Raw genomic sequence first — 16,825 nt, forward strand, 5'->3', positions numbered from 1 at the left:
CCTTATTCACTTTCTCCACCCCAGTCATGATTTTATGCAACTCTATCATTCCAAACCCCTCATCATTTTTGTTGCCCTTCTCTGAACCTTTTCCAATGTTCTTTACTCAAAAGGAAGTAAAAACTCACTTATAAATAAAAAAATTTATTTTCCTCATAAGAAGTACATTTAATATACAGTACACTTTTACCAACAAAAGTAAAAAAAAGTGCATTATGCATCCCCTACTGCAAATGTACAGTACAAAAGATACTGCATATTTAAATATAAAAATCAGAATTAAGAAATACAATGAAATTAAAGGAACACTGTTATCATAAGAGTACAGCAATGCACTGGAACAGCTACAGGTGATTCACCCATTCATTCATGTCCACAATTTATCTCAGAAGGGTGGTAACTATCCATGGGCCTTGGTCAACTCTTAGGTGAGCAAGGCAGAGCAATGTCTATGCCATGAAGGGTGATATCACTTAGTTAAAGAATGCAGTATGAAAGCATGACCGACACAGTGCTATTGCTAAAATATGGAACAAAAAATGCCTGTGCTGGAAATAAGATGCCAGTTTGTGCATTTCAGATCTCATGTTGGAATGTGCCTTGGCTTAAATCCTACCTGTAACTCTCGCAAGAGTAAGAACAGCCTTCCATCTTTGGTATGTCTTGTCAAGCCCTCACTTGCCTGCACTGTCTGCAGCAATGAAGAGAAAAATCAGAAGCGATGGAGCCAGGGCAATGGAAGCTGGAATTTATGTGAGATCCATTTACAAAGCCCTTCGTTTCGTACATACACATAGCAAAGGAAAGCTAGGTAGCAGTTCTGAAATCAGGGACCATCAGAGTTATAAAAGAATCATACACACCAACGGTAATCGTCTTACCGACACTGAAATAGCAACGAATCAAGACAAAACAGCAAAACAGCAGCATTTACCAGCTCAGCATAAATACACAGTATTTGTAAACTATCATTAAGGCACTCAATTTTAAAAGAACAATTACAATACATAGGAGGAAACGAAAACAAATATAGTATCATGCACTGAGATTAGCAACCATGAAAGCTCTGCATCTTTTGGCTACAAAAACTTTGAATTGGCATGCTGGAGCCTCTACATATACATTGACTTAAAAAATTAAAAACACACTATTTGTATCGACAGTATTGTGTTGCACTAAGCAGCAATGCATCTTCAAGTCTGATTAGCAACATTACTTGTGTGGTGACACAGTTATGTTCCATAAAATAACCAAGTCTAGGTGATTTTGTTTTTCAATTACAATATGGGCATTGTAATCAACTCAAGAACTTAGCTGTCAAAGCAGTAGTTTGTATGTAGCAGAGTCTGACAGGTAATACAAGAAGAAAACAGGAAGGAAATATGTTTGTTTACTTGCATTGTTAAACAGCTTGGAAATTTTTGGAAGTTCATCAAGTCTAAGCCTTTGTAAAACTTCTCTTTTGTGTAAGTTACAATGAGTTATCCAACAAACGTCATATTGAGTGTAAGTGGCAATGACCTCTTGAACAAAGGCAATGTGTATTAATATTCTGCAGCGTATAACTGCCTGGAGTTGGTTCCCTACTGGCAGTTAGCACTATGAGTGTATGTCGCAACAGTTCAATACCCCAAGCAAGTGGATGGAATTACAGGTCACTGGGAGTAGACATGGGAATAGTAAGTGTTAGGACATAAAGGCAGCAGCCCACTCAGAGGTGGAAAAATCCTGAAAAAATAATTAAATGCCCTTATCTGTGTGTGTTGCTCCTGCAGTTCTTGGAAACAGGATTTTCAGAAGCACTCATCAGCCTGTCTCTTTACCCCCTGAAAGCAAAAGCTAAAGCTCCCATGGACTCCAGTGGGAGCACAGCTAGACCAGAGATCCACACTTTAAACAATCCTCATCTAACCAAGTCCATCATGTTGCACACACAAATGCATGACCAGCACCTGCAGTTGGGATAATTACAAATATCACCACACACACTTCTTTTGCATGCAAAATTTGGACCTAGATAACCGTCTCTCCATTGGAGAAGCACAAGATCTTGCTCAATAACATTAGGTAGTCCTAGTTGTACAAAGTTAACTATCTGCTTATTCTACGTTGACATTATTAGGGATCCTCTAGGGTTGTCTGGATAAAAAAGGTGAGAAAAAATCCCCATGAAAGACATTAAATAAATAAAACAAAGTCAAATTCTGTCTTGCAGCTCCAATGGAATAGCCTGGGTGTAAGTAAATGTAGTCTTTATCCAACTGTGTCGGATGGGAAAGGGCCTTCCCTGTGAAAGAAGAGTCAGTGTGAACAAGTATATGGATTTGCAGAGTGAGAGAATATGAGCAACTGTGCAACTGGCTAATTATCACTTGACCTTTATACTAGTTGTTGTTCTATGCTCAAAGCCTTTAGCACAATTTTATGATTTGGAGGGAACTGGTGGATAGATTAACCGCCTTCAAAAATATCTTAGCTGATAATTTCAGCATGGGCTAGTAAGCTCAAAGAAACTTTATGCTGCCACATGATAATCAAGCATACAGAGCAATGGCTTTACTCAAGCTTGCTACCATCCTTTCCTCCCTAATCCATAACAAATAAAACCTAAGAACGAACAACCAAAAGACAAGTAATAAAATATATGGAGTACACAACAATCGATAGAGGCTGAAATCGCACCCATGATGCTTTGACATTTAGGCATATAACAACAACATTCATATTTTACATATTCTGCCATACCCCAGGTATAGTGAAATTGAAATGTCACAACTGGGGATGGGGGCATGTGTCAGTGAATTCATAGTGTATTGAAGTGACCTAGTCAGAACTGATTTTTAAAACACACAAAAGGGTGGTCTCAGGGTACGGTACACTGTTGGGTTTTTTCGGAAGTGGTATGCAAATAGCGCTTGCACTTGCATACCTTCTTCCATTTTTTTTCCAGAAGAGGCTTTTCCACCATTTGGTTCAATCTATTCAGGGCCAAAAGTCAGAAAAAAACCCCTCTTCTGTGGGACCTATAAACCTAAAGCCCCTATAAACCTTGTTATGCAATAGGATTCAGACTCCTCAGCGACTGAGGCACTTCTGAAAATTATATCCTTAATTTGGCAAAGATATACCTCAGGTTTTGCATAGCAGGCAGGTAAATGCACTCTCCCACAATATGTTACACACACCACAGGTGAATGGCTGCCCTTGTAAGCATGCTGCACCTGCAGGAGGGAGGGAAATGGTACTAGAATATTTATTTCAAATTGTTCTGTGAGAAATGGTCATTGGGTGTGAAGACAACGACCCACAAATGGATATGGGGCTGGTTCCCATGATGCTGTGAGTGCTGGGTCACTGCCCATTTGATCCTGTCTATCTCTGGACATGGCTCAAGCAGTTTCCTTATTACCTCAGTCACTCGTGATTATCCCCCTTTCTACCTGAATTCTGTTTTATCGTCAAGAGCTGAATCCTGAGGTCTGCTCCAAACACTCAACAGGCTCCCACTTGCTTGAGTGAGAGAGTATGGCAGAAACTGAGTATTTCTGAGCTGGCCAAAACCCTGTGACAGAAACCAGGACCAAGCAGCTGATGAGAAAGGGGAAGTCTACATGCCCAATGGCTCTGAGCTCCAAGCGGTCATACACAGCTGAAGCCAGTGACTTCAAAAGGTATTAGACTGAGCCTGAAATGCCTTAGCATATCCAGCGCTGGATTAAAGTTATGAAGGGCTTCAGGCTAGTGGGCAGGAAGGGCCTAAATATGAATTACATATTGCAAAAAAACTATGACATCAAACATTTATCTATGTACATATTTATGTAAAATTAACACATTTATTCTACTCCCACTACACAAACATTTTTTCCCCCACTTTAGCTGTGGCAAAGTAATGAATGCTATCATCCCAGTTCAAAGACCTGCCAATTTCATTCTTAATGCTCAAAAGGGACAAAGCACTGAGATGCTCTTGAGTTGTGGTAGATTGGGCGACATTTTTGACCCTTGTTAGAAGGGGAAAGGAATGTTCTCCACTATAGCTAGTGATTATTAGTGACAAATGCAGCTGTAATGCCATTTTAACATTTGGGAAACATTCTGTTGCATTGGATTCAGTGATAGTTCAGTACATCCAAACAGAGATACTTTCATCATCTTTTCTCTCTATATCTGAGAGTGATGTGAATCCAGCAAATTGAAGAAATTCTTCAGTAAAATATAACTAGGAGATCTTCTGGGTACTTCTGACACAGACCTTTGAAAAGACCCTAGGCCCTGTGGGGATTCTGGCTACTGCCAGGGGACTTTTGGTTAATGTGATGCTAGAGAGCCAGGGGGACTTCTATCGCAGTGGTTCCCAACCTGTGGTCCATGAACCCCTGGTGGTCCACAGCAGCACTGTAGGGGGTCTGCGGAAAGCCACAGTCAGCAAGTCCCCCAGCCTGTGCTGTTCCCCAAGAAGGCTTTGATATGCAGTTCAGGAAGCAGCATGGGCTGAAGGACACGCAGGCTGCAGCAGAGCTATATTGTTTGGAGGGAGGGGAAATGTAAAATTTTAATCGATTGAAAAGGGGTGTGTATGCTGGAAAAGGTTGGGAGCCATTGCACTAAAGTGTTCCGGCTGTAGCCAGCAGCCTAAATGCATTTCCTCTGTTTTCATTTGCTCTTCACAATTAGAATTGTAAGACGGGAAGGGCCCACTAGCAATCATCTAGTCCAGTCCCTTAAACTTTCAGCTTTTGAATAAGTTAGACAAAACAGAGCTATCTCCTGTTGTGTTCTCTGCGTCCCTTAACAAAAAGACTTCACTGAAAATCAGTATCACAAAAGAACCATAAGGTTTGGATGATTGTTTTTTTAACTAGACTGCTGCAGAATGAAGGGTCAAGCAGAAGGCAGACAGTCCTTCAGCTCCCTCCCCCCTTAAGGTGCTCACCAGGGAGGAAAGTGAATGAGATTCTGCTTATCCAGGTGTGAAAAAGCAGAAGGGGGCCCAAATCTGTTCTTGTGCAAAAATATGTTCTCCAAGGCCCTGTCCTGAAGCCAATAAGGCTACAAAAGTGTAACTGTCCCCTTTGGTCTCATTTCATTCTCCAATCATTCCATGCTTACCCAACATTTCCCACTTGGGAAAGAAGTTAGTTTGAGTTGGGTCAGAAAAAAAGATTCACTTCTGGTTTCATTCCAAGAACTGAAAGCTAAATAAACCAGAGGTGAGAATAAGGCAGTGCACCCCAGTGCGCCGATACAGTAAGAGCCAGCTAGGTCACACTGCTGCAGGAGGAGGTTAACGGACTCCCACATGGGCTCCTGCAGCTCTCCTGCAAGCTGCTGTGCTAAGCAGCAGGCAGGGGAAAGAGGCTGATGCCTCTCTGATTCCTACCAATGCTGCCTATTACTTGCTGTTCCTCTTCCATAACTGTCAGGGAGCAAGAGGAAGCTCCTTCTAAGCCACAGGAGACTGCTATTCTTTCTTGTTGGCAGGAGTGTTCCAGGCTCCAGCAGCGTTACATGAGCAAGCTCACTCCTCCCTCGCTTGGCTCTGCCCTGTCTCTTGTCTGAACAGGAGGGCCTAAACCATGGGAAGTCCTAGAGCCTTATTAGCCTAACAGTTAATCCAGCCCTGACCAGATCAAAAGTCTAGCAAGCGGTACCATGTAGAAGAATTAATGGTTATTTAACACTATGGAAACTAATCTAGGTCTCCACTTTTCCTTCCCTTCTGAGATATTGCAATATTTGATTTAGGCTAGGCTAGTAAAACTACTGCCTCCTCCTTACACTGGCCTCAAATTCTGCCCTTGGATTGGTGTGTAAGACCAGTGTAGCCCAGGAGATCACCACATGTCCATCCAGGAACAGAATATAAACTATTGTCATCAGGTGGAGACCATCACTGAAATTAACCTGTACATTCCATACACTATACATTATAAACAAACCAGCAGGAATACACATCTCCCCCATGATGAAAAAGTAACCCGTTTGAATGTTACTCAGCATGGGGATTTGTAAACTGCTTCTGAGATCAGTGACAACCACAAATCTTCCTGAGAGAACCTACTGCTGCTTTGCATTTTTGCTGCAAACTCCAGGATACAAGCAACATTCTACCAAAAATAAATTAACTTCTCTCTCCACATTTCAAATGTGCAGCAATAGAGCCAGCCCTCTGCCTCTGCAGCAGGAGACAGATCAGTCATCTCATCTACAAAACATGCCATCAACAGTCTAATAAAGCAGGGCCTCCAAAGCAGAACACCACTGACTCCAGCATCACACACATCATTTCACAATGGCTTCATGGTCTCCTATTGGCCAGGCGTGTCATTATTACCAGGACAGCTATAAAACCACAACAAGAGCAACAATTCCCGAAGAACAAGACATTTCTCTGCTTTAACAGAAACCTTCAAAACATACAGCCTAGATGTCATTCTGTTATTAACATGAGTTAACCCTGATTAGAGAGTAAAGAGGAACTGTCTGGTCAACAGACACATTGTCAAGAAAAACAGAGCTCTACACTCTTCCACTTGACTTCCTAGTTAAGGTTAGTTGGTGCAGTACAACCTACACCTCAACACTTTTTGTGGTCTTTATCATTGCTGTTGTAGGAATGCTTTTCAAAAGCCTTTAAATATCATGGAATAAGCTTTAAAAAAACTGACACAAATCAGCAGGAATGGAGGTAGAGTTTGTGTTTGCCATCTACAGGATTTTCCACAAGTTGCTGTTTAAACTAGAGACGCGTGCTAGGTTTCTTTTGCAAAATTAAAAAAAAAATGCAGTGTCTTTTGTTGAGACTTGGAAACAGTATTGTCAGCATTTTTTTACATTATATATATTTTAACATTACTATACTTGGCAAACAGTACTGGGAATATTGTCCTATAGAAATAGCAGGCAGTTCACACACTGCATCCTCTTCCAAGCCATGCAATATGTTTTACTCCTTGTGCCATTCACTTTTCTGAGTTATGTCCCTCTTTCTCCTCAGTTACCACATAAAAAACGGGGTAAAGAGGTTGTATCAGATGAACTATTTTGTTTCAGATGATAAAATTGCACTGGGTTAATGCTGATTAAAATAACCATACACACACAAACCCAGACCATGTCAACTTTTGCCCTTCCAAAATGTGCTCTCCAAGTTTCCTGTGGCCGAATCGGCTAGCAATTTGGAGCTTACATCCACACTCCTCAGAGAGGACTGTGATTCGCAAAGCATGGAAGACTCGCTTGATTTGGCCTCTTTTGAGTTCATTAGTGTTGACATGTCCATGTCACTTGACAAGTCATCAGAAGACAAGTTAAGACACCCTAGCTTGGCAAGAGAATTGGATCTCTTCAGAGGGGACGAAACAGTCAAACCAGCAAGCCGTAGTCTGGTTTCAATTTCCTGAGCTCGCTGTTTCACCAGGCCAGGTTTCCCATGCACACTGTGTATGCTATCACTACTAGAACTGCGCGTCAAGTTGGAGCTCCTGGAAGATGACGGCGTATAGCATATGGTCTTCAGAAAGTCCTTAGTGTAACTGCTCATGTGCTCCAGCCTGCACACCACAGGTGTGGAGGTTTTCTGAGACAATCCCTGTAAGGGGTTTTTGGCCTCTAACTTCTCTACATCATTCTCTGTGTCTTCAGATATTAAAGGTGCTGGACCCAGAAAAGACACTGGGCCTTGGTGCGAAGTCAAATCTTGGTTTTCCTCTGGTATGCTAACATCAATCCTGCTCACAGAGCTCTCTCTTACCTGTGAAAAGGATTCCGACGGTACACTTTTCAGACGCTCCAGTTCTTTCGTATGCTTCCTAACTAAGCCAGCTTTTTGAAGCTGAATAAGAGATTCTTGATGCTGCATCAAATAACTGCTTGAGGTTGGCTTTTCCAAATCTTTACTAAACAGCAAGTACCTAACGTCCTTTGTTGGTCTGACATCTTTTCTGGGTGGAGACTCTTCCTTCATCACTTCTGGATTCAGAGGGCTCTTCTCACAGTGAGACTTTCTCTTAGCAAGCAATGCTCTGACAGGTGATTTTGGTGCATCTTTTGACTTTCCAGAAATACTGCAATTCTGATCCACCACAGATTTGCAGATGCCACCTGAAGCACTAGCTCCCTGCAGCAGTGGAGACAAACAATCATTTTTAGCCCTTATTACTTCCCCAGGCTGTGATTTGCTGGCCATTTGGTTCGACAAGTTAGAAGCCACTTGGGAGAAGAGAGAAGGCTGAGTGCAGATTGTAGAAGTGCAGCATGTGGTGGCTGGATTCATTGTCTCATGCTGCTCCTCTGAGACTTCAGTAGAGGCACTGGCTGAGGAATACATGCAGTCAGTGCATGAATGGTAGGAAGGCTTGACTTTACTGAGGATCCCAAATATGGCATCACGCTATAAAAGGAAAGAAAATGCCATAAAAAGTTGGACAAACAAAGTAGCTGTAGAAACAGAGTCAACTTAGTTTAATCAAGACATCTGCAGATTGATAGGGAAGACACAAAACAATAAAGAGACAATCTATTCATAAGGACTCCAAACAGCCTTAAAGAAAGCCCCTCTCCATTACTGCTGAAGTCTGGGTTCAGCAGTGGAATTCAAGCCATGAGGATTCCCAGCTGACAGTGTCTGAAGTTGGAGGAAACCCACTATTTCAAGTAATAGCCATGAAAACTGGTTGCCCTAAGAGGTTTATAGCACATTCATGTAGCTGCGTGCTCTCTTTGGTGGCTGGCTCCACAACTTGTGCAAGAAAAATGAAGTTCAGAAGCACTTCTACAAGGAAAAGGCATTACTACCGGAGCCTGCATTTCCAAATCAAATTAAATTGCGCTTTTAGGGCAGATACTTAATCCATTTAAAAGGCAGAGCCACAGCAGGTTAGCTGCCAGGCCAGGAGCTAACCCCACTGCAGCTCCCCACTTATTGATTAATCAGCTAGTCGATGGAAAATCCATCAACTAGCTGATTAGTTGATTTAATTTAATTTAACAACCTTAACGCCCATATGCACCTCGAACTCCTCTGGGCAGCTCCTCTTGCTGTTGTTGTTATTCAGGTTCTCTCTGTTCAATACGTTCTCCTCCTTGTGCACAGACAAGCGTCGCTTCCATCTCTCCATAGTATTTTCCTCCCTGATGCTCTCCTTCCCTTGATCCGCATGGCTGGGCATGTTCCTCCCCTTTGGCATGCTGGGCTCCAATGTCTTCACTCCCTTCTCACAGCAACTGCTCAGCTCTGCCAATGGTTCCACTTTCTCCTTGGCCTTCACTGTCTCCGCTGTAGCCTCAGAAGGACCTGAAGGAGCTGGACCCACCAGCAAATTGGCTTGCTCTAATAGTACATCTTGTTCCAGATCCTCTTCCTGGAAAAATATTTCCCTGTCACTGGGCAGCTTGTTCTCCAGCAGGCGCTGGAAGCAGTAGTGAAACCCCCCCGCCTCTGTATTGTCTCTGTTGTCCAAGTATGTGGACTGTGAAGACGCATCCAAATCAGATAGGCGGTTTTCTAGATCAATGTCTAAACTATCGAGTAGGAAGTCGCTGGGCCCCATAGAATCATCTGCATTCTGGGGTAGGTTGCTCTCTGCTTGTTGCTTCCACAGCTTGTTATGACGTTGTTTGCTGGGGAGAAAAATAAAAGGCATAAATTACTACAATCAAACGCTTACAAGCTGTTGTGTGTAAATGTATCACAGAGCCCTGCCCCATACAAGCCATGCCCCTTGACGGAGAATTTAATCCAAGGGTTCGGATGGGGGCCCAAAACCCCTACCAAATCAATTCCAGACACCCTTCTTAAGCAAGAAAAAATGCAATCCCAGCAGTTCCCCCACTACAGAGGAAAGTGGCAACACAGAAGGAGCTGCAGGTATGAAGCAGTCAGGCTCTGGTCTAAACACAGGGAACAAATGGCCGTGTTAATACAGAAGATTCAAGGGAAGAAAAACAACAGCAAACCAAAGTCCTCAAGAATCAGGTCCTCAAGAAACTGTGACTTAAATAGAACTGACCCACATGCATAGTTAGCTGTGGTGGAAATGAACGCAATACGAACACAATGAAAAAACAGGAAGAGTCCCCCATAAATTACACGGTAGCTTAAAGCATGAAGCACACACAAAACACCTATCAGAGACACTTGAGAAGAACTTTTAAGAGATGCTCAGCCACAACCAAGGGCCAAATCAGATTCTCTTTGCTCATACAAAGACTTTCCTGATTTCAGGGCTTTGTCCTATGCACATCTCTCCAGGGTCAGGAACTCAGGCAGCTCTGGGGACAGGAGCCTAGCCACTCAATGAGCTCCTTGAGCCCTGTACTACGGATGTTAAATTTAGATTAACTGGCTAATCGAACAGTCACTGCAATTTGCCCCAGGCCTGTTGCTACACTTCAAAGATGAAAGTGCTGTGAGAAGCACGGGGCCAGCGGGGGACTCAAGCAGTCTCCCACTGGCCCTGTGCTCTCTGTGGTGTTTCAAAGCAGCAGTGCCGCATGCAGCCTGGGGTCAGCTAGTGATTTGCTTATCAGACAGTCAACTAGTCATTCACAACCCTACTCTATGCCCCTTACTAAGGCCAGGACTACACTAAAGGGGAAGGTCAAATTAAAAGACGCAACTCCAGCTACATCAATTATGTAGCTAGAGTAGAAGTACCTTAATTTGAGTTTCCCCACCATCCCCAAAGCAGGAGGCTGATGGGAGCAAACATTCCTGTTGGCTTCCCTTACTCCTTGCAAGAAGAGGAGTACCAGTCATGATGGGGTGCCCTCTGAATTCAATTCAGCAAGTCTTTACTACCTCCACCACATTGAACTCCAGAAGATCGATCATGGCAGTGTCAATCTTCCTCCGAGTGAAGACATGGCCCAAGTGACTGTGCTCCCAGAAGAGCCAACAGATCACCATTTAAGCCTTGTAGCAGCTGCACCACAGTGGCTGCCTGATGTGTTCCCATGCCAGTAGCTGTACCAGCCCTGCTTCGTGTACCAGACCTAGCTCCAATCCATGCCTGAAACACTATACCAGAAATTGCTCAGTATATTCAACCTATACTGAGAAATAAGTTTGAATTTATTACAGTCAACTTTCTAGCACCTTATTTTTGTAAAGTCGAAGGTGCATGCCCACAATATGCATAAGAATTCAAAGCAGTGTGATGAAGCATGTTCCCAGTAGAGTGGCCACCATCAACTTTGAGACCGATGCACTGTGGGTGGCTATCCCACAGTTCATGCCACTCTTGTGCATTCTGGGTTATATTCCTAGTGCATGCTGTGACCAAAACTGCAGCAGGTGATTCTGGTTACATGTTGTCAGAGTTCCATAATGCCCTCGTTCCCCCCTCCTCCTACCTGCCCTTTATTTCCCTGGTTATACGTGCAGATACTATAGCAGGGTAAGCATGGAACCCGTTTAGCAGCAAAGTGATATGGCAACCATATCAACCATGGTGTGCCTTATGCTGGAATATATCCAGAACATATCCAGGGCCCGCCAGAACAAAGAAGAATCTTGGGAAGCCAGACACATACTCTCTGAGATGCTCTTAAAATAAGTGACTGGCAAATGCTGCTAACATTTAATCCTCTGGACACAATGGAATGCCAGTTCTGGTGCTGAGAGACAAGCAGAGACTGGTGGGGACCACACTTATGCAGCTATGGGATGATCAGCAGTGGCTGTAAACCTTTCACATGTGTAAATTGCTCTCCTCCATCCTGACGCACAGGAATGCCAGAATGAGACCTGCTCAGACAGTTGTGAAGTGATTAGCAATAGTCCTGTGGAAGCTGCAATGCCAGATAGCTACCGGTCAATTGGGAATCAATTCAGAGTGGGAAAATCTACAGTGGAAGCTGTTGAGATCCAAGTAGCCAAGATGATCAATTTATTTCTGTTATGATACACAGTAATTCTGGGAAACGTTCAAGACATAGTGGGTAGCTTTGCCATGATGGGATTCTTTTACTGTGGTGGAGAGATGGATGGAATGAACATCCCTATCTTGGCACCCAACCATCATGCCCAAAAGTACATAAACTGGAAGGGGTACTTCTCAATGGTGCGGCAGGTGCTGGTGGATCACAAGAGCCATTTCACTGATATCAAAATGGCATGGACAGGAAAGGTGCATGACGTATATCTTAAGGAACTTGTCTTTTCTGAAAACTGCAAACCGGAACTTTCTTTCTCAGATTGGAAAATTAACATCAGAGGTGTTAAAATGCCAGTAGAGAACCTTGGTGATCCAGCCTACCCTTTGATCCCAGGGCTCATGAAGCTGTATGCAGGGAACCTGGGCTATTGTAAGGAGTTGTTCAACTACAGGCTGAGCAAATGCAGAATGGTGGTACAATGTGCTTTTGGATGTTAAAAGGGAAGGTTTCGCAGCCTACTGACCAGATTGGACTTCAGCAAAAGCACATTTCCCATTGTCGGGACATCCTGCTGTGTGCTCCATAATATCTATGAAAGGAAGGGGGAAATTTTTATGCCAGGATGGAGGGCCAAGGCACAACACATAGCCAGTAATTATGAGCAGCCAGACACCAAGGCAATAAAGAGAGGACAGCAAATGGCACTGGAAATCAGAGAGGCTTTGAAAAACAGCTTTGTGAATGGCCAGATAGTGATATGACAGTCATGTATGTTGCTCTTAATAAGGTGCCCCTTGCATTAAATACGATTGCCTACAAACCCTCCATCTCTCACCCTTCAACAAAAGCATAGAGACTGTTGTTGAGAAATCATGTGTTTTTAATTAGGGAACTCAGGGAAGCAGGGACAGAAAAAGAGTTCAGGATGGGAACTTCGGGAGGTGGGGAGTAGGAAAAGTCTCTGTGCAGCAATCACAGGTGTGAAGCAGGCAGCCTTTTGTTCTGGGACGCATCCCTGGGGATGAAAGTGAGGCTGAGCATGACTTCCCACTCATGCTTTCTAGAACTTCTGGGAGAGGTAGGTATGGAACTTGGTGAGAAGGGAATGTGAGTCTGCAAGAGCTGGAGTGGGTGCTTGTTTATGTGGGTATTTTAGAAGTCCACTATGTGCATTATGTCTGCCATGACCGTCAAGACTCTCTCCTAGTTCTTCACTTCGAGTTCCCTGCATACTATCCTGTCCTCACATTCCTCACATCTTCCACAGCAGCATTTTCCTCCATTCACTTAATCGCTCCCTGTCCAAGTGATCAGACTGCATTTGCTCTTTTAATGTGTCATCCCTAATACATTTTGCCTTCAGATTTTTGCTAATTGGATGAGCCACGGAGTGTGCAATATGTTCACTGCTGCATCCGCTATAACGAAAAGTGAAGCGGAAACTTGACAGGAGATAAATTGTAAAACCTAATCTCTTAGCATAAAAGAAGATCTGTCCAAAGACAATAGGAATGTGTTATAAAAAAAAGCTACAGTTGTTTTTAAGCACCCATCACAGAGATTGTAGGGGAGCAGCTGGACTCAGTTTGGTGGCAGGCATAGTAAGGGAGAGCCTGTGGGCAGAGCGGGTCCAGGCATGGTGGAAAGGCAGGACCGGGGCTCACACATTGACTGTGTGTTCGGCACCCCCTGTTTGTCAGGACAGTGCAAATTTCCCTTCCTGCAGGAGCATGTGGGCAGGAGAAGGAAGGGGATTTGGATACAGCAGAAGGGTAGAGGCTCACAGACACCAAAGAGCCTCTGGGTGGGATGGGGACTGAATGTGGCAATATGGCAGGAACTCAAGCCATGCTTCATGGGGGATGAGCAAATGGAGGTTTATTGCAAAGGCATCAGCTAATAGCTTCCCCTGCTTCACCCAGGTTGCCATGTGCGACATCAGTTTTCTCCAAGCCACAGAGTGATAAGAAGCTGATGCTGACTGAATATGGCCAGAAACCTGGATCTCATTCTGCAGTGCTTTTTGCTGCAATGCACCAGATCACTTATGGCTGGCTTGGCGTGGGAAGGTGTCCTAGTGTGGAGGACGGAAACAGACAGGCCTCCCCAGAAACCTTGTAAGAAAGATGAAAGAATTCCTCTATGAAAGCTTCACGGAGATGGGCAGGGAGGATTCCTGCTCCATCTCCAAACAGATGGACAAACTGTTTTGGGGAGCCCTGGCTGTGTAGGCAGAGTAGCTGACATAGATCACACCCAATTGCCTTAACCCACTTGTAGCAGGATAAAAAATGTGAAAACATGAGATGTGCCCTCCCTGACATCAGGGCCTGGCAGTGAGATGCCCTGGGAGGAGAGGATTGTGTCTCAAGTTATAGAAAGGTCCTGGGTGTCTCCCCTCACCTGCTGACCATTCCCATCCTCCTCTCCCACATTGTTCTCCATGCTTCTGTTCAAGGCTGCTTGAGGAGTATCTTGTGAAGAATCAACAGATTCCTTTCTCCTCCATGCCCACTGTGATCTTAGCATAGATATCAGTGTTTCTTTTGCTGCTTTGTCGTTCTGCCAGCACAGATTCCTCTTCCCACACAGTGATGAGGTCCAGGATCTCCTGCACACACCATGCTAATGCTCATTTGCAACTGTGGGCAGTCATGGTCAGGTGTGCTGCTGAGCTCTGCTGCCTGCTCTGATGTCTGCTTACCATGCTGGCCATACGGAAAAGAAAATTCAAATTTTCCCAGGGCTTTTCCTGGAGAGCAGCATAGTTGAAAGTCCTGGCCTGAGTAGTCACAGCAGGCACTATGGGATATCTCCCAGAGGCCAAGAACATTGCCTTTCACAGCGCTGTGTCTGAAGTACCCTAAAGTTCACCATCCAAGGTCGAATTTACCACTACTCCTCATGAAAAGCAGGAGTACTGAAATTGACTTTAATGGCTCTTAAAGTCAATGGAACAGGCTTGGGGCTGTGGACTCATTGTTTAGAAAATCAAAATAATGCAGTGAAGTTTGACCAAAACTCCCAGTGTAGACCAGGCCTTACCATTTCATCACAATTTCTGCCCACTTTCCAACCAGCTCTCTGATAATTTTTAACTTGTTTTTCTTTTGCCTAGCATAAGCCCTACATCTGTGTACACACAACTCGAAACTGCTGATCCCGCTTTGAGAGACATCCTTGTCCACCAGAGGCTTTTTTTCCCCCTTACAAATCACCTTCTCATTCCACCCATCACCATCTTACCTTGCATCTAAAATCCCTTCATATTCCAACAGCTGTTTCATGAAGCCTGCATTTGGTCTTGCAATGCTGCGTTTTTGCTTCACATAATTATAGGCTTTTTCCAAGGACCAGCCAAATTCCTTCATTGCATAAGCGATAACCGTAGACGCAGATCGGCTAACACCCATTTTGCAGTGTACCAGACACTTAGAATGATTTTTCCTAGAGAAGAAGGTAAAAAATAAGAGAAACTAGATCTCAAATCTTTCTATTTATTAAGTTGTACTATCACAGGTCTATATGGTGCACAGATGATCATTTGTTTTTTTGACCAAGTCAATGTCACAGCTCAGGGGGGTTAATTGGTTTGGGTTAAATGGTCCAAAAGGAAAGTTAGGGTTTGGAGAAGGGCGACACTCCTCATGCTCTCCTCTCACCCCAAACACACTGCTATTTCAGATGCTACCCAAAGTTCCCTTTGTCTCCATGTCCCTGTCTTTGGAGATGTGAACCCAAAGGTGTAACGAGTTCCCTACCAGACCCGCATGCACTGCTCGCTGCACACTAGGGCACCTCTGTCACTGTGCCCCGGAGGACAGAGAGCCCAAATGAAAATCACAGAGCAAGACATCTCACAAATAAAGAGGCTTCCACTGAGAGTTTGGTGGAATCTGAACAGCAAGTCACAGCGCTGGGGGCCCAGCAGGGCACGGCAAGAAGGCCCCTGGGACAGGCCCCCATCTTCAAAGGTAGGGGAAAGGCAACTGGCTCACAAGTGGGTAGAAGCTTTTCAGAATCCTCAACACCCATTACATCACCTGGCAAAATTGGGCCACCAATCCGTCAGAGACAGGACCTCCATAGCTTCAGATGCAGCCCTTTACTTTTTGAACCCACTATTAATCATGGCATTGTGGCTGATGGGCAAAGTCAAATTCAACTGCTAGTTACACTCCTGCGGTCCTAATGATTTCATTGTAACTTAGGACAGAATTTGGCAAACTAATGAGAAAGGCCAAACTAACCAAGTGTCATTGTCCAGCTCTCTCATACATATCTGAAAGAAGAAAAGCCCATAAAATTACAAGCCACATGCAGCAAAGCAGGAGAAACTCACATGCTGAAACCCTGGTAGAATGGGAGTGGCTCATGTCATTAGGTGTTGCCAGGAGCCATTGTTCTGCTTATTCTATCACAGAAAAAAAAATTCAAAGATTTCAAAATGTTCTCTTTAATCAGGAGGAGCCTTGAGGGCTCTTGCCATCTTTTAGGACACTGGGTGTAAACACAAGCAGAACAGAGGATCATTACTGGAAACAAACATTCTGTTTTTAAAAAAGTGAAACAAAAATAAGCACTGAAAATAAAATCTCAGCGCAATTGTGGCTGATTATGAAGGGGTTAATGACTGGTCACTGACAGTACAGATGGGGTATTTGCGCCTTTCAGGGGCCTAACTGAACTCCCTTTTCAAAGGCTTTTGCGAGAGCTGGGATCTCAGCACCCTCTTCATCGCCTTAGAAAGAGCATAGCAATTAAGCTGCAAGGGGACAGCTACTGAATTGCAATGGTAGTAAAGGGAAGAGCTACTTAACTGACATGGTAGCAAAGACACTGAACAAATTATTGTGCCAAACCAAAGGACAACTAGCTGGATGCTGAGGAAAAGGCCAAAGCCAGAACAGATGCATGGATACTTTCCAGGACTTCTCCTTAA

General features: G+C 44.0%; 1 protein-coding gene across 7 annotated transcripts in view; it reads right to left on the bottom strand.

Moving 5' to 3' along the window:
- Nucleotides 1-663: 663 nt before the first annotated feature.
- Nucleotides 664-16,825, bottom strand: part of SSH1 (slingshot protein phosphatase 1) — a 77,981-nt gene continuing 61,819 nt past the window's right edge. For 6 of the 7 annotated variants that reach the window (XM_075898779.1, XM_075898784.1, XM_075898781.1 and 3 more), the window contains 3 exons: nt 15,130-15,330; nt 8,997-9,624; nt 664-8,395 (listed from right to left, as the gene is read on the bottom strand). In XM_075898779.1, the coding sequence (XP_075754894.1) occupies nt 7,121-8,395; nt 8,997-9,624; nt 15,130-15,330 (2,104 nt within the window). In that variant the 3' untranslated portion in view covers nt 664-7,120. The remainder of the gene's footprint in view (nt 8,396-8,996; nt 9,625-15,129; nt 15,331-16,825) is intronic. The other variant, XM_075898780.1, reaches the window with a different exon arrangement.

This window comes from Pelodiscus sinensis, chromosome 15 (assembly GCF_049634645.1).
Source record: "Pelodiscus sinensis isolate JC-2024 chromosome 15, ASM4963464v1, whole genome shotgun sequence".
In the NCBI taxonomy this organism is placed as follows: Eukaryota; Metazoa; Chordata; order Testudines; family Trionychidae; genus Pelodiscus; species Pelodiscus sinensis.